This window comes from Anastrepha obliqua, chromosome 2, assembly GCF_027943255.1.
Source record: "Anastrepha obliqua isolate idAnaObli1 chromosome 2, idAnaObli1_1.0, whole genome shotgun sequence".
Taxonomy (NCBI): domain Eukaryota; kingdom Metazoa; phylum Arthropoda; class Insecta; order Diptera; family Tephritidae; genus Anastrepha; species Anastrepha obliqua.
This window is the reverse complement of record NC_072893.1, coordinates 112873792-112890086: the sequence shown is the minus strand read 5'-3', so window position 1 is coordinate 112890086 and position 16295 is coordinate 112873792. Positions and strand designations below refer to the sequence as shown.

Below are 16295 nucleotides of genomic sequence, written 5' to 3'. Positions count from 1 at the left end.
TGCTTTCGTCTCATTCTCTCTCAGTTTATTTTACGGAAGGTTTCACTTCTATCGCGTTTAACCGTTAGACTGGTATTTTTTTTTTCATTTACAACTATTTAAAAAAAAAATGTACCGCAAAAGTGGCATTTTTTTGTAAAAAGGTTTGCCAAAAATCCAATTTTGATTTTTCCCCCCCCCTTCGTCCAATTTCTAGTTTATGGTCTTAACTAAAATACGCAATTTTGTTTTTTCACTTCAGATGATCCGGTAAGAAGTTCTTCTGCCAACGCGGAGGCGCGTTTCTTTCGAGGAGTCATCGGTCACATCTCAATGGCGGAGTTTTGAATATTTTTCCACAGAAATTTCAGGGATTGTTGTTGAAACATGTACCTTTATAAAAATACTAAATTGTAATAAAAAACTTCATTATTTATATGACAAAAAAATTGTTGATAAAAGGCCATTTTTTCTCGAGGAAACCCATATAACCCCTTAAGCAAGCATTGTTTCGCTTTACCGGTCGCAAATATATATTGAATGCTGATATTGCGCCTTCCGATGTAATCCCATTCGCATTTAGCATCACGTCCTTTGTTCCTTCAGCGACTGTTTCGTCTTCTTCATTTAAAGCTGTGAGTACCGAATGAGATTCAACAATCCATTGGGAGACTTGCTGCAATGGTTCTACTTCCAGAAGCAAAGTCGCAATGAATTGAATATTGGATGTATCATCAGCTGTTTGCAATCGTAACTCCGAAAGAGGAATGACATCGTCACAATCCCAGTCAGACGCTTTTTCAAACAGTTTTTGATATGATGACTGAATTGAAGTTGCAGTAAGAGCATACCATGCACCATGCTACAAAACATATTGCATTTTTCAGGTCGATATTTTGCAGTGACTCATCGATAGTTTCTCCCCGAGCAATAATGTGGTTTAAAATCGATTTATTGTAGTTCCTGTGTTGACTAGAACCTTACAGTTTGAAGGAAAGCGCATTACTGATTTTTGGCCATAGCAGCACTTCAACTCACCTTCTTTAGGATGGCATGGAGAATTATCAATACGAAAAAGTGCGTTTTCCATAAGATTTTGCGCACGTACCTGTTTATTTAAGCATTTGTTTAAAACAGGATCATTAGTTTTAGCAAAAGTGAACATACCTCTGTAACAAATGTTCTGTGAAATCATTATTCAAATAAAGCTAAAGTCATTCAAACATTTTTATTTACTTTGTAGACAACAGGCATATCAGTAAAAATTTTTAATGAACGCGGATTTGCCGATTTCCTTATAAGCATTATTTTTGCGTTATGATTTCCAGCAACATTTGTACAGGCAAGGATACTGATCTTATGCCCCGGAGCCGAGATTTTTTTGAGCGCACAAGAATATTATTGGGAAGTATTTCCAAAACAAGTCAGACTCATCGGAATTCTATACCTGCCCTTTTGTCAATCTTAAATCCATAATTGTTTTGTTAAATTTGTGCAATAATGGATTGATGCAGTCACTCTCATTTGATAATTTTTCTCCGCAAAGATTTAGCCATCGTATTCCATGACTCTTTTTAAAGTTTGCAACCCAACCATGGCTAGCGTGAAAGTCTCCTGGCTTTTCCTGTATTTTGGCATGTAACAACTTCGCTTGCTCTTTTAGCATATCACTTTTAATTGGCAAGTTTTTGGTCCTTTGATCCGCAGACCAATAGAGCAACGCCTTTTTTTTTTTGGAAATTCAGAAATCTTAAGAATTTTCCTTTAACTTGGACCGGATTTAGGTGGCGTAACAAAGTTCTTTATGAACTGTTCATTTTTTTAATACGAGCAACATTACTCTATGCACGCGAAAGTTTTAGCTAAGCATTAAGGGGGGAGCCTGGTTTATAAGGTCAAAAAAATCAATTTTTTTTTTTCGTTTTAAGCGATTCCTAATATATTTCAGAATATTCACATAAAGTTACAGAGCCTAATTCTCAATATTTCCGTAGATACAAAGCCAAAGGTAGGCGAGCGTTAGGTAGTTACACTTTGACCGGACAGCTATAGTACAAACTTTAATCTTCTTTTCTCGACTTTTCATTTTTATGATTTCTTTGAATTGGCGTACATGAATGAAAAAAAAACTAATGAACCGTTTGAAATGAATCATAGTTTGTTCCCTTCAGTATTAAATTCTCTTCTATTTGAACTAACAAAATAGATAAAAAAAAAATTTTCAAGATTTTTATACCAAGTTGAAGTGAATTTTTTTTTATAGAAAGGCATTTTTTTCTTTAAAACCTCCAAAAAGTTGAAATGTTGGAATTTCTCTCAGTTTTCTTAGTTCATCTAGAATAAAAAATCATGATAATTAGAAGTCCATTTGAATTTTTTGCTTTAGATAATAATTACGAGCTGTATCTTGTACGCCAGTTGGAAACTCCAGCGTTGCACCGCTCTACTAATTTCTATGTAAAACATTTTTTTCAACTTATTTTAACCAGTACAAAAATTTTTTATACTTTTTAACTGTTCATTAAAAGATAGAAAAAACTTTGCAGTGCTAAATTAATTTTTTCCTTAAAAAAAAATCGCAAAGAGATGCAATTTTTAGACCTCATAAACCAGGATCCCCCCTTAAGAGGTTATATACAGTTAGAAGGCCGAAAAAAGCGAATTTTCTATGAATTTTTCTGAGAAAACTTTTAAATTTATTGATCTAAAAATTTGTACACATATTTTGTTATCTTTATTTGGAAAGGAGCTACAGCTGATCTCCGGGAACTTCTCTCAAAAACGACGTTTTGCGGTGACCACTATATCTCTGAACTGGATCCTCTAAAATTGAAAAACCAAACAGATTTCGTTAAAGTAATGTTAAATCTAGTAATTAATCGAAGGAATAAGCAAAATAAATGGTTTGACAAAATGGCGGTTTCTCAAAAAAAAAATCGATTTTTGACCAAAATTCCGTCCTTAAATTGTTTATAAACACAATATATTTATCAGTGAGAAAAAATCTTCAATTGATTACTAAAAAATATATTTAAGAAGCTCTTGTTAAAATTTGAGACTAATCGGTTTAGCCGTTTTCGAGTAATGTTGGTCACCGACTTTGAAAACACCATTTTGAGAAAAAACCGTTTAAAGTTTGAAAAGCACTAAAACGCCTTTGCGTGTAACTTCGAAAATATTCACCGGAACGATATTAAATTTTCAGTCTGTATTCTTAATTATATGGACCCAACCTCTCGAAACAAGTTTTCTGGGTCTACGGTGAGATGAGCTAGACGAAGACGACCGGTGATTTTCATTGCACTGACAGGATTTAGTATTGCTGCTACAACAATAACATTCCTATAAACCAAACGTTCCCACTACAGTCGGTTCTCGCTACCGGAACGACCCGGATTTATATCCACCCAAGGACTCCAGTCACTCCAGCAGCATTCCCCGTACATTAGGGCGAGTCGATTTAAAAATCGCTCATTGCTCTGTGAAAATCGTATTTTAGGGATCAAAATAAGAAACTTTGCCGAAGGAACCATAACTCTAAAACGAATTCTGATGTCCCCCAATTTCAAAATATCACCATTTTTGGCGTTTAAATGAAAAAATCAGCTAAATGGCTATGTTTTTTCTTTACTTTTATTTATTTATAATAACATCTATTTTTTCTCTTAAGAAATTTATTTAGTCAGAACATATGTAAATGAAAAAAATTAATTTAAGTGAGTTATAGAAACTAAAAAGTTCGACCCAAATTGGGGGGCATCAGAATTCGTTTTAGAGGTATGGTTCCTTCGGCAAAGTTTCTTATTTTGATCCCAAGAATATGATTTTCACAGAGCAATGGGCGATTTTTTGCCTCCCCACAAATCGACCCGGCCTACCGTACATGCTTGGCGAATGTTTATGCTGCTACAACAACAACAAAATTGGTAGAAAAACCAATAAGTCGTTTAATATAATATTTTATTGGAATTCAATTTATTTGCAATGAATCAAATATACAAATTTTGCCAGTAATATCTGCTTATTTCTATGGTGTTAAATGACATCACAATAAGTTCTGGTTGACTTTGCAGTTTTATTACAATGCATTCACATTACTAAGCAATGAATAGTAATTGCACAAAATAAAATAATTAAATAATTAAATGCACTCATCACGTATGTATGTACTCGTATTTATTCAGTTTTATTTATGCATTTGAAGAGCTATAGCAGAGCACGCCTCAAAACGAGAAGCTGCAATATACTAAATTTTTCCAACAAAACTCGAGAAGGTATTTTCACCACACTAAAAACCAACTGCCACAGATTAAAATCAATTTGTTTGGTTTTTTTTTTTATTAATTTTCTTCTTTTTTGTGCTGAAATTACATTGCCGAGTTTGGTTAGACGAACAGATGATACAGCGGTTTCTCGTCCTTATAGGCACTCTCACTCTAATTTAGCGCATTTTATAGTATTACTATATTATTAACTATATAGACATAACAACGTAACTTACTTGGGCAGATTAATAATTTAATTAAGAGAACTATATTTACTTATATTGCATTTTTTCTTTATAAGAAAAAAAATTTCTCACTAAAAATATATTAATGCTTGACTATGATTGAATAATTTCCTTTTTCCTTTTTTTTTCTTGTTCTTATACGAGATGGACACCAATTATTGTGGAGATTTACTAATAATATAAACATCACAAGACACCTAATACAGTAAAACTGACTTCATACGTTAGCCATTGGGTCGAAAATACAAGCTTAATGACTAAACTGTAATGCATAGGTAATTAAAGAAAGTTGGCTATCAATTTGCTGCAAAACCTGTGACGTAGCAATTTGTTTGGGTAGCCTTTAGCTTTGCTATTTTTTTTTTTTTTTTTTGGTTTTTTTTTGCCAGATTCAAAACTACTGCATACCTTAGGAAAGCTAAATCACGTGCAAGAAAGTACATATACAATAATATAATACCGTATGTGTTACATTAGCCGTATAGCTTATATACCGGCACGTTCCAATGCGCTCAGTTGATGGCCCAAACGCTCTTCTTTGGCTTTACGTTCGGCACTTACTTTTTTCGAATGTGTGTAATTATTTAAGAATGTTTGTACATCGATTTTCCCATTGAGAAAATGCTCTACGTGACGATCGCAATCACAGTCTGCATTTGAGGCGGCAATTTGTAGCAGTTCCTATACGAAATAACAGCGAAAGATTATGAATTGTTTTTCCAGAATTAAAATTAAAAAACAAAACTGTATTTACGCGTATGTGTTGCGGCGCATACTCCTCTGACTTTTTTAAGTACTTTTTGTTCAGCTGATCGCATTTTTCACCGAGATTTTTAAGCGCAGTCACATCGTCGCTTAGTTTGCGTTTTAATTCAATCAAATTCGTTTCTTTAGATTCATTCTCACCTGCGTAAATGGCACAAAATTTTAGTTTATTTAGCTATAAAAGTTGCAGTCGCTCTCCTCGTACTTACGTGATATAATCTCCACCTGGCTGATCATCGAATCAAGCTCCTCATTTAAATGTTGTACTACAGACATCTCTTCAATAAAATCATCGAAAAACTGCGGATCAGTGTCCAGCTGCTTCAGCTCGTCCAGCGACAATGTGGAGAGATTTGGTAAACTACTTTCATTGATTTTAGAAGATTTAGCAGAATCTAATGGCGAATTCTCTTTGCTGCTATCCAAAGATTTTGCCGCCACGGTTGTTGGTGTACCCATAGCGTTGGTGTTGGTGTTGCTCGAACGGGATGGTATATTGATTGGGCTACCGGCATTGACAATGGGTGGCGGGAAACGCTCATATTCACGTATAATAGCCTGCACAACGCGGCCCAGATCCGAATGGGGAGAGTACTGTAGCAAAAGACAGAAAGTAATTGACTATAAATATTGACGAAATTATTTAGTTTTTTTCTAAAAAAAAAAATACATTGAACTATGTAATCGCTAATCTATACTAATATTATAAAGAGGAAAACTTTGTTTGTTTGTTTGGTTGTAATGAATAGGCTCAAAAACTACTGGACCGATTTTAAAAATTCTTTCACCATTCGAAAGCTATATCATCCACGAGTAACATGGATTATATTTTATTTTGGAAATAGGGCTCGAGATATAGGTCAAAACGTGGACCCGGGTAACCTTCGGATGTGTATGTACAATATCAAATGGAAGCTGTTGGTGAATGCTTTAGTACAGAGTATTTTTCATGCCGCTCCGTGACTGGGGTCTCGAGATATAGGTCAAAACGTGGACCCGGGTAACCTTCGGATGTGTATGTACAATATGGGTATCAAATGAAAGCTGTTGATAAGTGCTTTAATACGGGGTAATTTTCATACCTATTGATGACTAGGGTCTGGAAATATATGCCAAAACGTGGACCCGCCGTGTCTTTGCACCGAATTAAACCAAACTTACACACATTGTTAAGGAGGTATTGAAGATGGTTTCCGTATAGTTTGGATACCTATTGGTAGATAGGGTCTCGAGATATAGGTCAAAACGTGGACCCGGGTAACCTTCGGATGTGTATGTACAATATGGGTATCAAATGGAAGCTGTTGGTGAATGCTTTAGTTCAGAGTATTTCCATCCGCTCCGTTACTAGGGTCTCGAGATAGAGACCAAAACGTGGACCCTAGAATGTGTTTGTACAATATGGATATCAAATGAAAACTGTTGATAAGTGCTTTAATACGGGGTAATTTTCATACCTATTGATGACTAGGGTCTCGAAGTATATGCCAAAACGTGGACCCGCCGTGTCTTTGCACCGAATTAAACCAAACTTACGCACATTGTTAAGTAAGTATTGAAAATGGGTTTCGCAAAGTTTGGTTGTAATTCGGAGCACTGGCAACGGGTACAGCGTTCTTTTGAACCAGCCATAATGTCGCTTACTTTTTTAACGCTTGGGGCGGAACTGAACTGTCAAATTGACAGTGTGAGTTACAATGTGTCAATATTTCTTTCTGATTTGGATGCCATAAGGAAAAAACGTAAGTGCAACATGTAAAAATTGTTTGTGAATTTTTTTGGAGTGGATTTTGGAACAGTGAATAATTTCTTACGAAATTTGAGAATTTAATGTGAAATCCGAATGAAATTATGTGTTCGTGGAAAAAAAATTTTTTTTCGTTTTTTTTTTTTGAAAAATATAAATGGATAATGGTTAAAAAAGCTCCAATGCTTAATAAAACATATAAATTGAAACGAAAAATTCATGGATGATCAGGAAAAAAGACGATTGTTTATTCATATGCGTTGATTTGAAATTTAAAAACAATCTTCTTCAATCAAAAACAAATAGAAAAACAAAAAATATTGTTTATGCCAAAGCGCTTGAATAAAGAATAAAGAAATAAATAATATGAAAACCATATATTTTCTGTTCTAAACCATATCTATTCTATTTTAGTGTGCCCAGCGAAGGGGGCCGGGTTTGCTAGTGAGGTATAAACGTAGTATACACAACAGCCTGTCCCACGCCACCGACCAAGGACTGTCACGTTCCCCCGACACTCGGTTCTACGTTACCGGAACGACCAGGGTTTACTATAGATCCAGCGAAAGACTATCACTCCAGCAGCACTACCTGTACATGTATGGGGAATGTTTTTGCTGCTACAACAACACCAACCAAGAACTGTCACTTAGCAACTAGCAACATTACCCAAATTGTTAGGGATAGATGAATGAATAAGAGGTAAATTTTGTTGTTATTAAGTTGTAGAAGGTCCAGAACTGCAAAGCGTTTTGTAACAAATCCGACAGAAAACTGTCAAACTTTCTACTAAAACTTGGAAGGAAAGACGTTCGGTTGATGGTCGATATTATTACAGGACACAACCCATGGGGTCAGCATATGACCACCATTGGAATCAATGAGGACCCAATGTGCCCGTCTTGCTTGGCGGAGGCGGATAGCACTGAGCACTTTTTCTAAGAGTGTCCTGCCTTTGCTAGAGGAAGGCTACAAGTATTGGGTTCCGATGTCGTAAGAATGAGTAATATTCGTTCTCTAAAAATGGAGGATATTTACAGATTTGACAAAGAATCTGGAAAATTCTCACAGGACTAACTACTGTCTCTGTATCTATTCTTTCCTATCCCATTCTCTGATACTTTTCTCCTTTCCTTCTTGACTATCTACCCCCTTTCCAGAGCTCTAAATACAAGGGGAATTTTAGGCTGAGTGTTTTAGGAACTACCAAATCTCTTGGTGCTCCTTGGCTCGACCTAATCAAATTTCAATTTCAAGTTGTAGAAGATGAACTGTCTCCTTTCTTTGTGTCTAGCGCGCTACTGGTGTTAGATGGCTAGGGTAGGTATCACTTTCGAAAAGCTGTGCTGTGTTGTGTGTCAGGATATACCTTGCCGCATCGTCCTGATCTGAGTTGAACTAAGGTAGAACTTATTTATTGACGATTGAGATAGCAACAGTCTAGGAATTGAACGTCATCGGCATATACATGGGCATCACTATATTTAATCACACAAATAAAAGAGGGCCAAGGATAGAGCCTTGAGGTACACCTCTGGTTACTGGTAGGAAGTTGGATATGGTATTATCACCACATACTGCTTGTAATCGGTCACTAAGATATGTTTCAATTAGAGTTAAAGCCGACGTTGAAAAGCTAAATAAGTCTTTAAGCTTCAAGGTACTACGGAGACAAATGCTTTGGAATGGTCAAGTAGAGTAAGAGAAGTCACATGATTTTTGTCAATGTTGAGCCTTATATCGTCCGACACTTTTAGGAGTGCTGAGATGCAACTTCTACTACATCTAAACCCCGACTGCAATGTGTTCACCAAGGCGTTGGTATTGAGAAACGTGTTTATCTGGCGCTGCATAACACTCTCAAGAACTTTAGATAAGAACGGCAATATTGCAATCGGTTTCTTTATTGGTATAATTTTGGCTCTCTTCCATGAGTTGGGAAAGATTGACGTGAACAAGATGGCATTCAGAGCATAGGTAAGATATTTTAAGATCTTTGGTAACCAGCATTATACCATCAAGACCGGCCGCATTCGACTTGACACTAAGTGTGGACTGTACGACTTCACAATCATCCACACATTCAAAACAGAAACTGAACATCACAACCTTAAGATTAGAGCTGTAATTATCATAACATATATTTTTTACAGAATCGGGCAAACACACAAGTTTCTCATTTAGTGGATTTACATTAACATCACATAATTCGAATATAGATTGATTTTTGTTCCCAATCCCGATCGCACGAATTTTTTTCCACGTCTGCTTCGTTCATAGTATTTTAGTTTACTTAATCTAATTAATTTGTTAACATCTCGCCTGCAATCCTTAAAGGTGTTATAGGTTTCCGAAGTTCTGAAACTCTGCCATTCGCGATACGCTTTGTTGGGTTTGTAAATCAATTTTTAATATGGTTGTTGAACGATGGCCGGTTTTTATCATTAACTGGTTTGCACACAACTGGTACGAGCAAACGTTTTCTTCAATGAATCTAATTTGTTCATTCCAAGATATTAAGTTACGGATACATCCCCAGTCAATTTCCTCCACATGCGTATCACCTTGTAATTGGTCCTGTCTAGTCTCTTGTACCCCAACAAAAGCAGTCGATGCAGAAACACGTATTCGTTTATAGATGAAGCTTCCGCCTAACCGTGAAGCCTATCTTCACCCAACTTAAGGTGATATCTCCAAGAAAGTACAGTTAAATGTTGTTTGTCAGTTGAAGGGAGTGTTTTATGTCGTTAAAGCAACAACAACGTGATTGAAGTCGAAATATCTTCAAATGTCATATATGAAAACTTCGCCGGGCCGTAATATCCATCATTTCGACGCAACATATATAGGGTTATTCAATAGGTGCGCTTCAACTTTTTTCCGATAGGGAGGGCGAACGACGCAATATTTTTTATTTTTCGCTTGTCATTTGGAAACTTCAAATTGCAAATCGTGCAAATTTTTTATGAAAATAATCGTTCTGTTGCTGCTACTTTAAGAGCATTACGGCTATTTTACGGTCCATTTAACAAGCCGTCCCGTTTTGGGGTTATGTGAAGTCATTGGTCTACAGTAACAAGCCGGCGACGATTTGTGAGCTCAGAGCCAATATTGAACGCGAAATTGCTGGAATTTCGGCCGATTTATGCAAAAGAGTGGTCGAAAATTGGGTTCAACGATTGGACTTCGTAAAACGTGCACGCGGTGGTCATGCAAAAGAAATCGAATTTCATACTTAAATGTATATGTTCAAACTCGATAATAAAAAAAAATTAGTTAAAAAAGTCAAACCGTTTGTGTTTTATTCAAAAAAGTTCAAAAGTTGAAGCGCTCTTACTGAAAAACCCTATATATATCTTCTTCTTTCTAATTAGCGCGATAACCGCTTACGCGACTTTGACCGAGCTTAACAAAGCGCGCCAGTCGTTTCTTTCTGGTGCTAACCCGCCGGCCCATTGGACACATCAAGTGAAGCCAAGTCCTTCACCACCTGTCTTTCCAACGCAGAGGAGGCCTTCATCTTCCTCTGCTACCACCAGCTGGTACCGCATCGAATACTTTCAAAGCCATAGCGTTTGTATCTATTCGAACGACATGACCCAGCCAACGTAGCCGCTGGATCTTTATTCGCTGCGCTATGTCTATGGCGTCGTAAAGCTCATACAGCTCCCCGTTCCATCGTCTGCGATATTCGCCGTTGTCAACGGCCAAAGGTCCAAAAATCTTACGCAGAATCTTTCTCTCAAACACTCCAAGCGTCGCTTCATCGGAAGTTGTCATCGTCCAACCTTCTCCGCCATACGTTGAGACGGGCATCATGAGAGCCTTGTAGAGTGTTAGTTTTGTTCGTCGAGAGAGGACTTTACTACTAAATTGCCTACTTAGTCCAAAGAAGCACTTGTTGGCAAGAGAGATTCTACGTTGGATTTCAAGGCTGACATTGTTATCGGTGTTAATGCTGGTTCCTAAATAAACGAAGTCTTTTACAAACTCGAAATTATAACTGTCTACAGTGACGTGGATGCCGATACGCGAGTGCGCCGACTGTTTGTTTGAAGACAGGAGATACTTCGTTTTGTCCTCGTTCACCACCAAACCAATTCGCTTTACCTCTTTATCCAGTTTGGAGAAGGCAGAACTAACAGCGCGGTTGCTAAGATCGATGATATCGATATCATCGGCATACGCTAACAATTGTACGCTCTTATAAAATATTGTGCCTGAGCGATTAAGTTCTGCGGCTCGTACGATGCTCCCCAACATCAGGTTAAAAAAGTCACACGACAGCGAGTCAACCTGTCTGAAACCTCGTTTGGCATCAAACGGCTCGGAGAGGTCCTTCCCAATTCTGACGGCGCTGCTGGTGTTGAGCAATGTCATCTTGCATAGCCGTATTAGTTTTGTGATGAGACCAAATTCAGACATCGCGGCGTATTGTAAATATTTGGTCGATGGTAGACTTTCCAGGTCTAAAGCCACACTAATAAGGTCCAATCAGTTGGTTGACGGTGGGCTTCAACCTTTCACGCAATACGCTCGCTAGAACCTTCTAGGCGATATTTATAAGACTAATCCCGCGGTAATTGGCACAGATTGAAGGATCACCCTACTTATGGATTGGGCAGAGCACACTTAAATTCCAATCGGCAGGCATGTTTTCATCCGACCATATTTTGCATAGAAGGTGATGCATGCACCTTACCAGCTCCTCGGCGCCAGGTTTGAATATTGTTATTGCTATTCTCACCTCATCAAGATCGGGTAGCGGAACGACAATTCCGTCGTCAACGATTGGGGTATCGGGATCTTCACATTCTCTGTAACATGCGCAGCTGTCACTGTTTAACAGGTTCGAGAAGTGTTCCCTCCATAATTTAAGATTGCTCTGTACGTCAGTCACCAGTTCGCCATCTTTGTTCTTACAGGAAAACGCTCCGGTCTTAAAACCTTCTGTAAGCCGCCGAACTTTCTGGTAGAATTTTCTGGCGTTGTTCCTGTTGGCCAGCATCTCAAGCTCAAGCACTCACGTATTTCGGCCTCTCGTTTCTTCTTTCGGATAATACGTCTCTCTTCCTTTCTTAGCTCTCTGTAGCGATCCGACATGGCACGCATTGCGCCCGATCGCAGCCTGGCTCTATAGGCGGCATCCTTTTTTCAGCGGCAGCATGACATTCCTCGTCGTACCAACTGTTTTTTCAGGCTCGCCGGTATCCGATTTCTTCTTCGGCGGCGGTACGTAGGGAACGAGAAATGTTGCTCCATTGCTCGTACATGCCGGTTTGTTGGGCAGTGCTCTCTTAGAGCAGGAGTGAGAGTCGAGTGGCGAATCTTCTGGCTGCCTGTTGTGAGTGCAGCGTCTCGGTGTTGAACATTCTTTGCGTAGATTTTTTGCTGCACACTGGCGTGTACGCAGTTTGGCTGCAACAAGGTAATGATCCGAACCGATGTTGGGTTCTCGGATCGTACGTACATCTAATACACTAGAAGCGTGTATTCCATCTATTACAACATGATCGATGATCTGGTTTCGCGTTTTTCGATCAGGAGACAGCCAAGTAGCTTGGTGTATCTTTTTATGCTGGAATCTGGTGCTGTAGGCTACCATGTTTCGGGCCCCGGCGAAGTCGATCAGCCTCTTTCCGTTACCGAATGTTTCGCTGTGCAGGCTGAATTTTCCGACGGTGGAACCAAAAATTCTCTCCTTGCCCACCCTGGCGTTGAAGTCGCCAAGCACGATTTTTATGTCGTGGCGGGGCAGCGCTGATAGGAACGTTCCAAGCGCTCACAAAAGGAATCTTTGGTCTCATCGTCCTTCTCTTCTATCGGGGCGTGGGCGCAAATTAGCGACATGTTGAAAAATCTGGCTTTGATGCGGATTGTTGCGAGACGCTCGTCCACCGGAGTGAACGACAGTACTTGGCGACGAAGTCTCTCTCCCACAAGAAATCCGACACCGATTTTGCGCTCCTTTGCAATGACAGCTGTAGCATCGCATCTCTTGGATAGCAGTGATGTCAGCCTTTACTCTCACGAGTACATCAACCAGCCGGGCAGAGGCACCTTCCCCATTAACGGATTGGACATTCCAGATGCATGCCCTCAAATCATATTCCTTATTTCGTTTGCAGGGGTCGTCATCAGTAAAGGTAGTTCTCATCCGAAGCTTTACAGTTCTTTTCATTGGTGGGGATTTTTAAGGGGCGGGTCCCAAACCCAGCGCATAACCAGCTATCCTGAAATGCTTCACCTTCTCATGCTAGCTCACCCCCGAACAGATATTTTTTAATGAGGATCTTTTTCATGACGGAAATACACTCGGAGGTTTGCCATTGCCTGCCGCGGGGCGACCGCTATAAGAAAAAACTTTTTGTTCTTTTTGGTCATGCACCGAGTTTTGAACTTAGGTTCTCTTTAAATTCCGAATGGTAGTCACGCACCAACTCATTCGGCTACTCCGACGCTTCAGCTCCAGATGCTGAGCTGCAGATGAAGAGCTCCAGCTTCCCCGTGAGACACGCGTTACACTGGCACAATTACGTTCTGGATACTGTAGCAGGTTAAACTCCTACTTATCCAGAATTGACCCTGACATACCAAACATATATCCGGCATGTGAAGATACCCCGCACGACACTAACCACCTTTTCACATGCCCTCTAAAACCTACTCATCTAAAACCCCTCTCCCTCTCGCCCCAACCCGTCGAAACAGCATGTTTCTTGAGCCTACCTTTAGATGAACCAGACGAAGACGACCGCTGATATACCCAACACTGACGGGGCTTCTATTACTGTTAAAACAACAACAACAACAACAACAAGCTACTGCGACGCAACACATAGCCACTAGAAATCCATGTGTTTTTGTGCATGTGTGCATGTACATGTGAATTTTATTACGCCGCAAAAAATATGCCGGCAAGTTTGCGTTTCACTGTGCCATCTAACCGGAAATCTGCACTTGCTGATCCAAAACTACACAAGTACGTCAATTGCCTCTTGCAGCCCAGCAGCATGCTGAGCATTGTAAAACCTCACACATGTACTATGTATGTACATATATACAAATGAACATCCACATAAATATGTACATTTGCATGTGGACTGTGTGTATATTCATATGCCGTATCCTTGATAGTCTTATGAGTGTGCGCGTAAGAAACCTTGACTGCTCACAAAAAATGGCAAATTTTTCTTATGAAAAATCGTTAATGTGAAGGCCAAACAACTATCAGTAAATTTTAATATGAAACAAACAACAGCTGTTGGATAGTTGCACATCATCCTTGACCGCAACGTTTCAATTTGAAATTAAAAGGTCACCTCCACAAATAACTTGTCCTTCAAGTAACTCCATACACTTCAACACTTACATTGAGCAATCCAGGCGCCGTTTCAACTTCACCAGTCGCCGAATTCACCCAATGATGCTGCACAGTTGGTGATATAACTAATTTAGGTCGTTCATTGGGAAAATTCGCACCTAGTTGTACCGCAAGTAACAACGTTCGCCCACCAGACTCGAAATGTATGCAATATTCTTCCTGCTCCGCAACTTCAACAACACTGTCGTATATATAAATAGAATGTAAAATGTTAATTGCAAACTTAAATAAACATTAAAAATATGTAAACTAACGTCGACTTACTTATCGTTGAATATTTTTAATGTATCAATTTGGCGTTTGCGAAAATCCAAATTGGAACATTTCGTTTGCTGCTGTTGCGCTCCTTGCGGCCGTGGGAGCATTTTACAAGGCGAATTGATTTAATCTGCTTATCCTGCTTTTCTATATTTTATCTGCCAACTTCTCCTCTGAAATAATTCAGCACTTCCTATTACTCACATAGCAAATCAAGTTTATGTTTCCATTATGTTAACTAACTACTCTCTGCGTGAAAGGCAGTATGGCTACTTAAAAAGATTGCAATAAGCTGTGGTTTTGCACTTTTATTGCTAATTTATTTAACTTTTATTTACTGTTCATATATGTGTGTATGTATATTGCAATTGTTCTCCGTCGACATAGCATGCACTAGTTTAATTTCAACTTCGTATTTGGTATTAAAATTTTATTCATTCTTTTTTTTTTTTGTTTTTTGTGCCAAGATTTACAATATCGAAAATTGGTAAATGTATGAGAAGAGAACTGCCGGAGAAGGAATTTAATTTCCACAGTAAACAAAAAACGTATGACGACTAAATTATTGCAAAGTAAGCAGTGTTACCACACCAGCCATATACAAAAAAATTGAAAGTCTTATAGGAAATACATAGTGCTGGTAAACGGATATTGAGAAATTGGCTCAAACATAAGGATCTTCAATGAAATGTTATATAGCTAGCCACAAATATAGATACTGCTACCTATACAATCATTCATTCTTGATTCAGAATAAAAAAGAGGTTGTCTGTAAAGTCGGTTTACTGACGATAGTTTAACGTGATAACGTCATAAGAAAATACTGATTGAATGGTTGCATTTTTCAAAAGAAAATTTTAATTTTATTTGTTTGATAGATATTTTGTATGGATATAGAGAATGAGTTAACATTAACATAACATAATATACTTTAACATAACATAACATAACATAACATAACATAACATAACATAACATAACATAACATAACATAACATAACATAACATAACATAACATAACATAACATAACATAACATAACATAACATAACATAACATAACATAACATAACATAACATAACATAACATAACATAACATAACATAACATAACATAACATAACATAACATAACATAACATAACATAACATAACATAACATAACATAACATAACATAACATAACATAACATAACATAACATAACATAACATAACATAACATAACATAACATAACATAACATAACATAACATAACATAACATAACATAACATAACATAACATAACATAACATAACATAACATAACATAACATAACATAACATAACATACCATAACATAACATAACATAACATAACATAACATAACATAACATAACATAACATAACATAACATAACATAACATAACATATCATAACATAACATAACATGCTGTTCAAGCAAGGTAACGACGCATGAGCAAGATAACGACGCATTTTTTGGTGCGTGCAGCCGGCTACATAGAATTATAAGACGTTATCACGTCAAAAAATAATAATAATATTAAAACAACAGGTATTATTAACAAGCTTGGTTTTATTTTAAATTCTTCAAGTAAATCAAATTAATAATAATCAATAAGAAGGCATATGCAAATACAAATACGTGAATTTATATATG

General features: G+C 37.8%; 1 protein-coding gene across 1 annotated transcript; it reads right to left on the bottom strand.

Moving 5' to 3' along the window:
- Positions 1-3922: 3922 nt before the first annotated feature.
- LOC129236824 (vacuolar protein sorting-associated protein 37A) lies at positions 3923-15218 on the bottom strand. Its single transcript, XM_054871071.1, has 5 exons — positions 14650-15218; positions 14374-14566; positions 5464-5848; positions 5244-5395; positions 3923-5170 (listed from the first exon to the last, which is right to left on the bottom strand). The coding sequence occupies exons 1-5, from the start codon at positions 14748-14750 to the stop codon at positions 4976-4978; spliced, it is 1026 nt and encodes a 341-aa protein (XP_054727046.1). The 5' UTR covers positions 14751-15218; the 3' UTR covers positions 3923-4975.
- Positions 15219-16295: the final 1077 nt, after the last annotated feature.

Coding starts and splice junctions, on each gene's coding strand:
- LOC129236824 (XM_054871071.1), bottom strand. CDS start 14,750: ATGCTCCCACGGCCGCAAGGAGCGCAACAGCAGCAAACGAAATGTTCC. Junction 5,396..5,463: donor CCAGGTGGAGATTATATCAC/GTAAGTACGAGG, acceptor CCATTTACGCAG/GTGAGAATGAATCTAAAGAA. Junction 5,171..5,243: donor ATGCGCCGCAACACATACGC/GTAAATACAGTT, acceptor TATTTCGTATAG/GAACTGCTACAAATTGCCGC.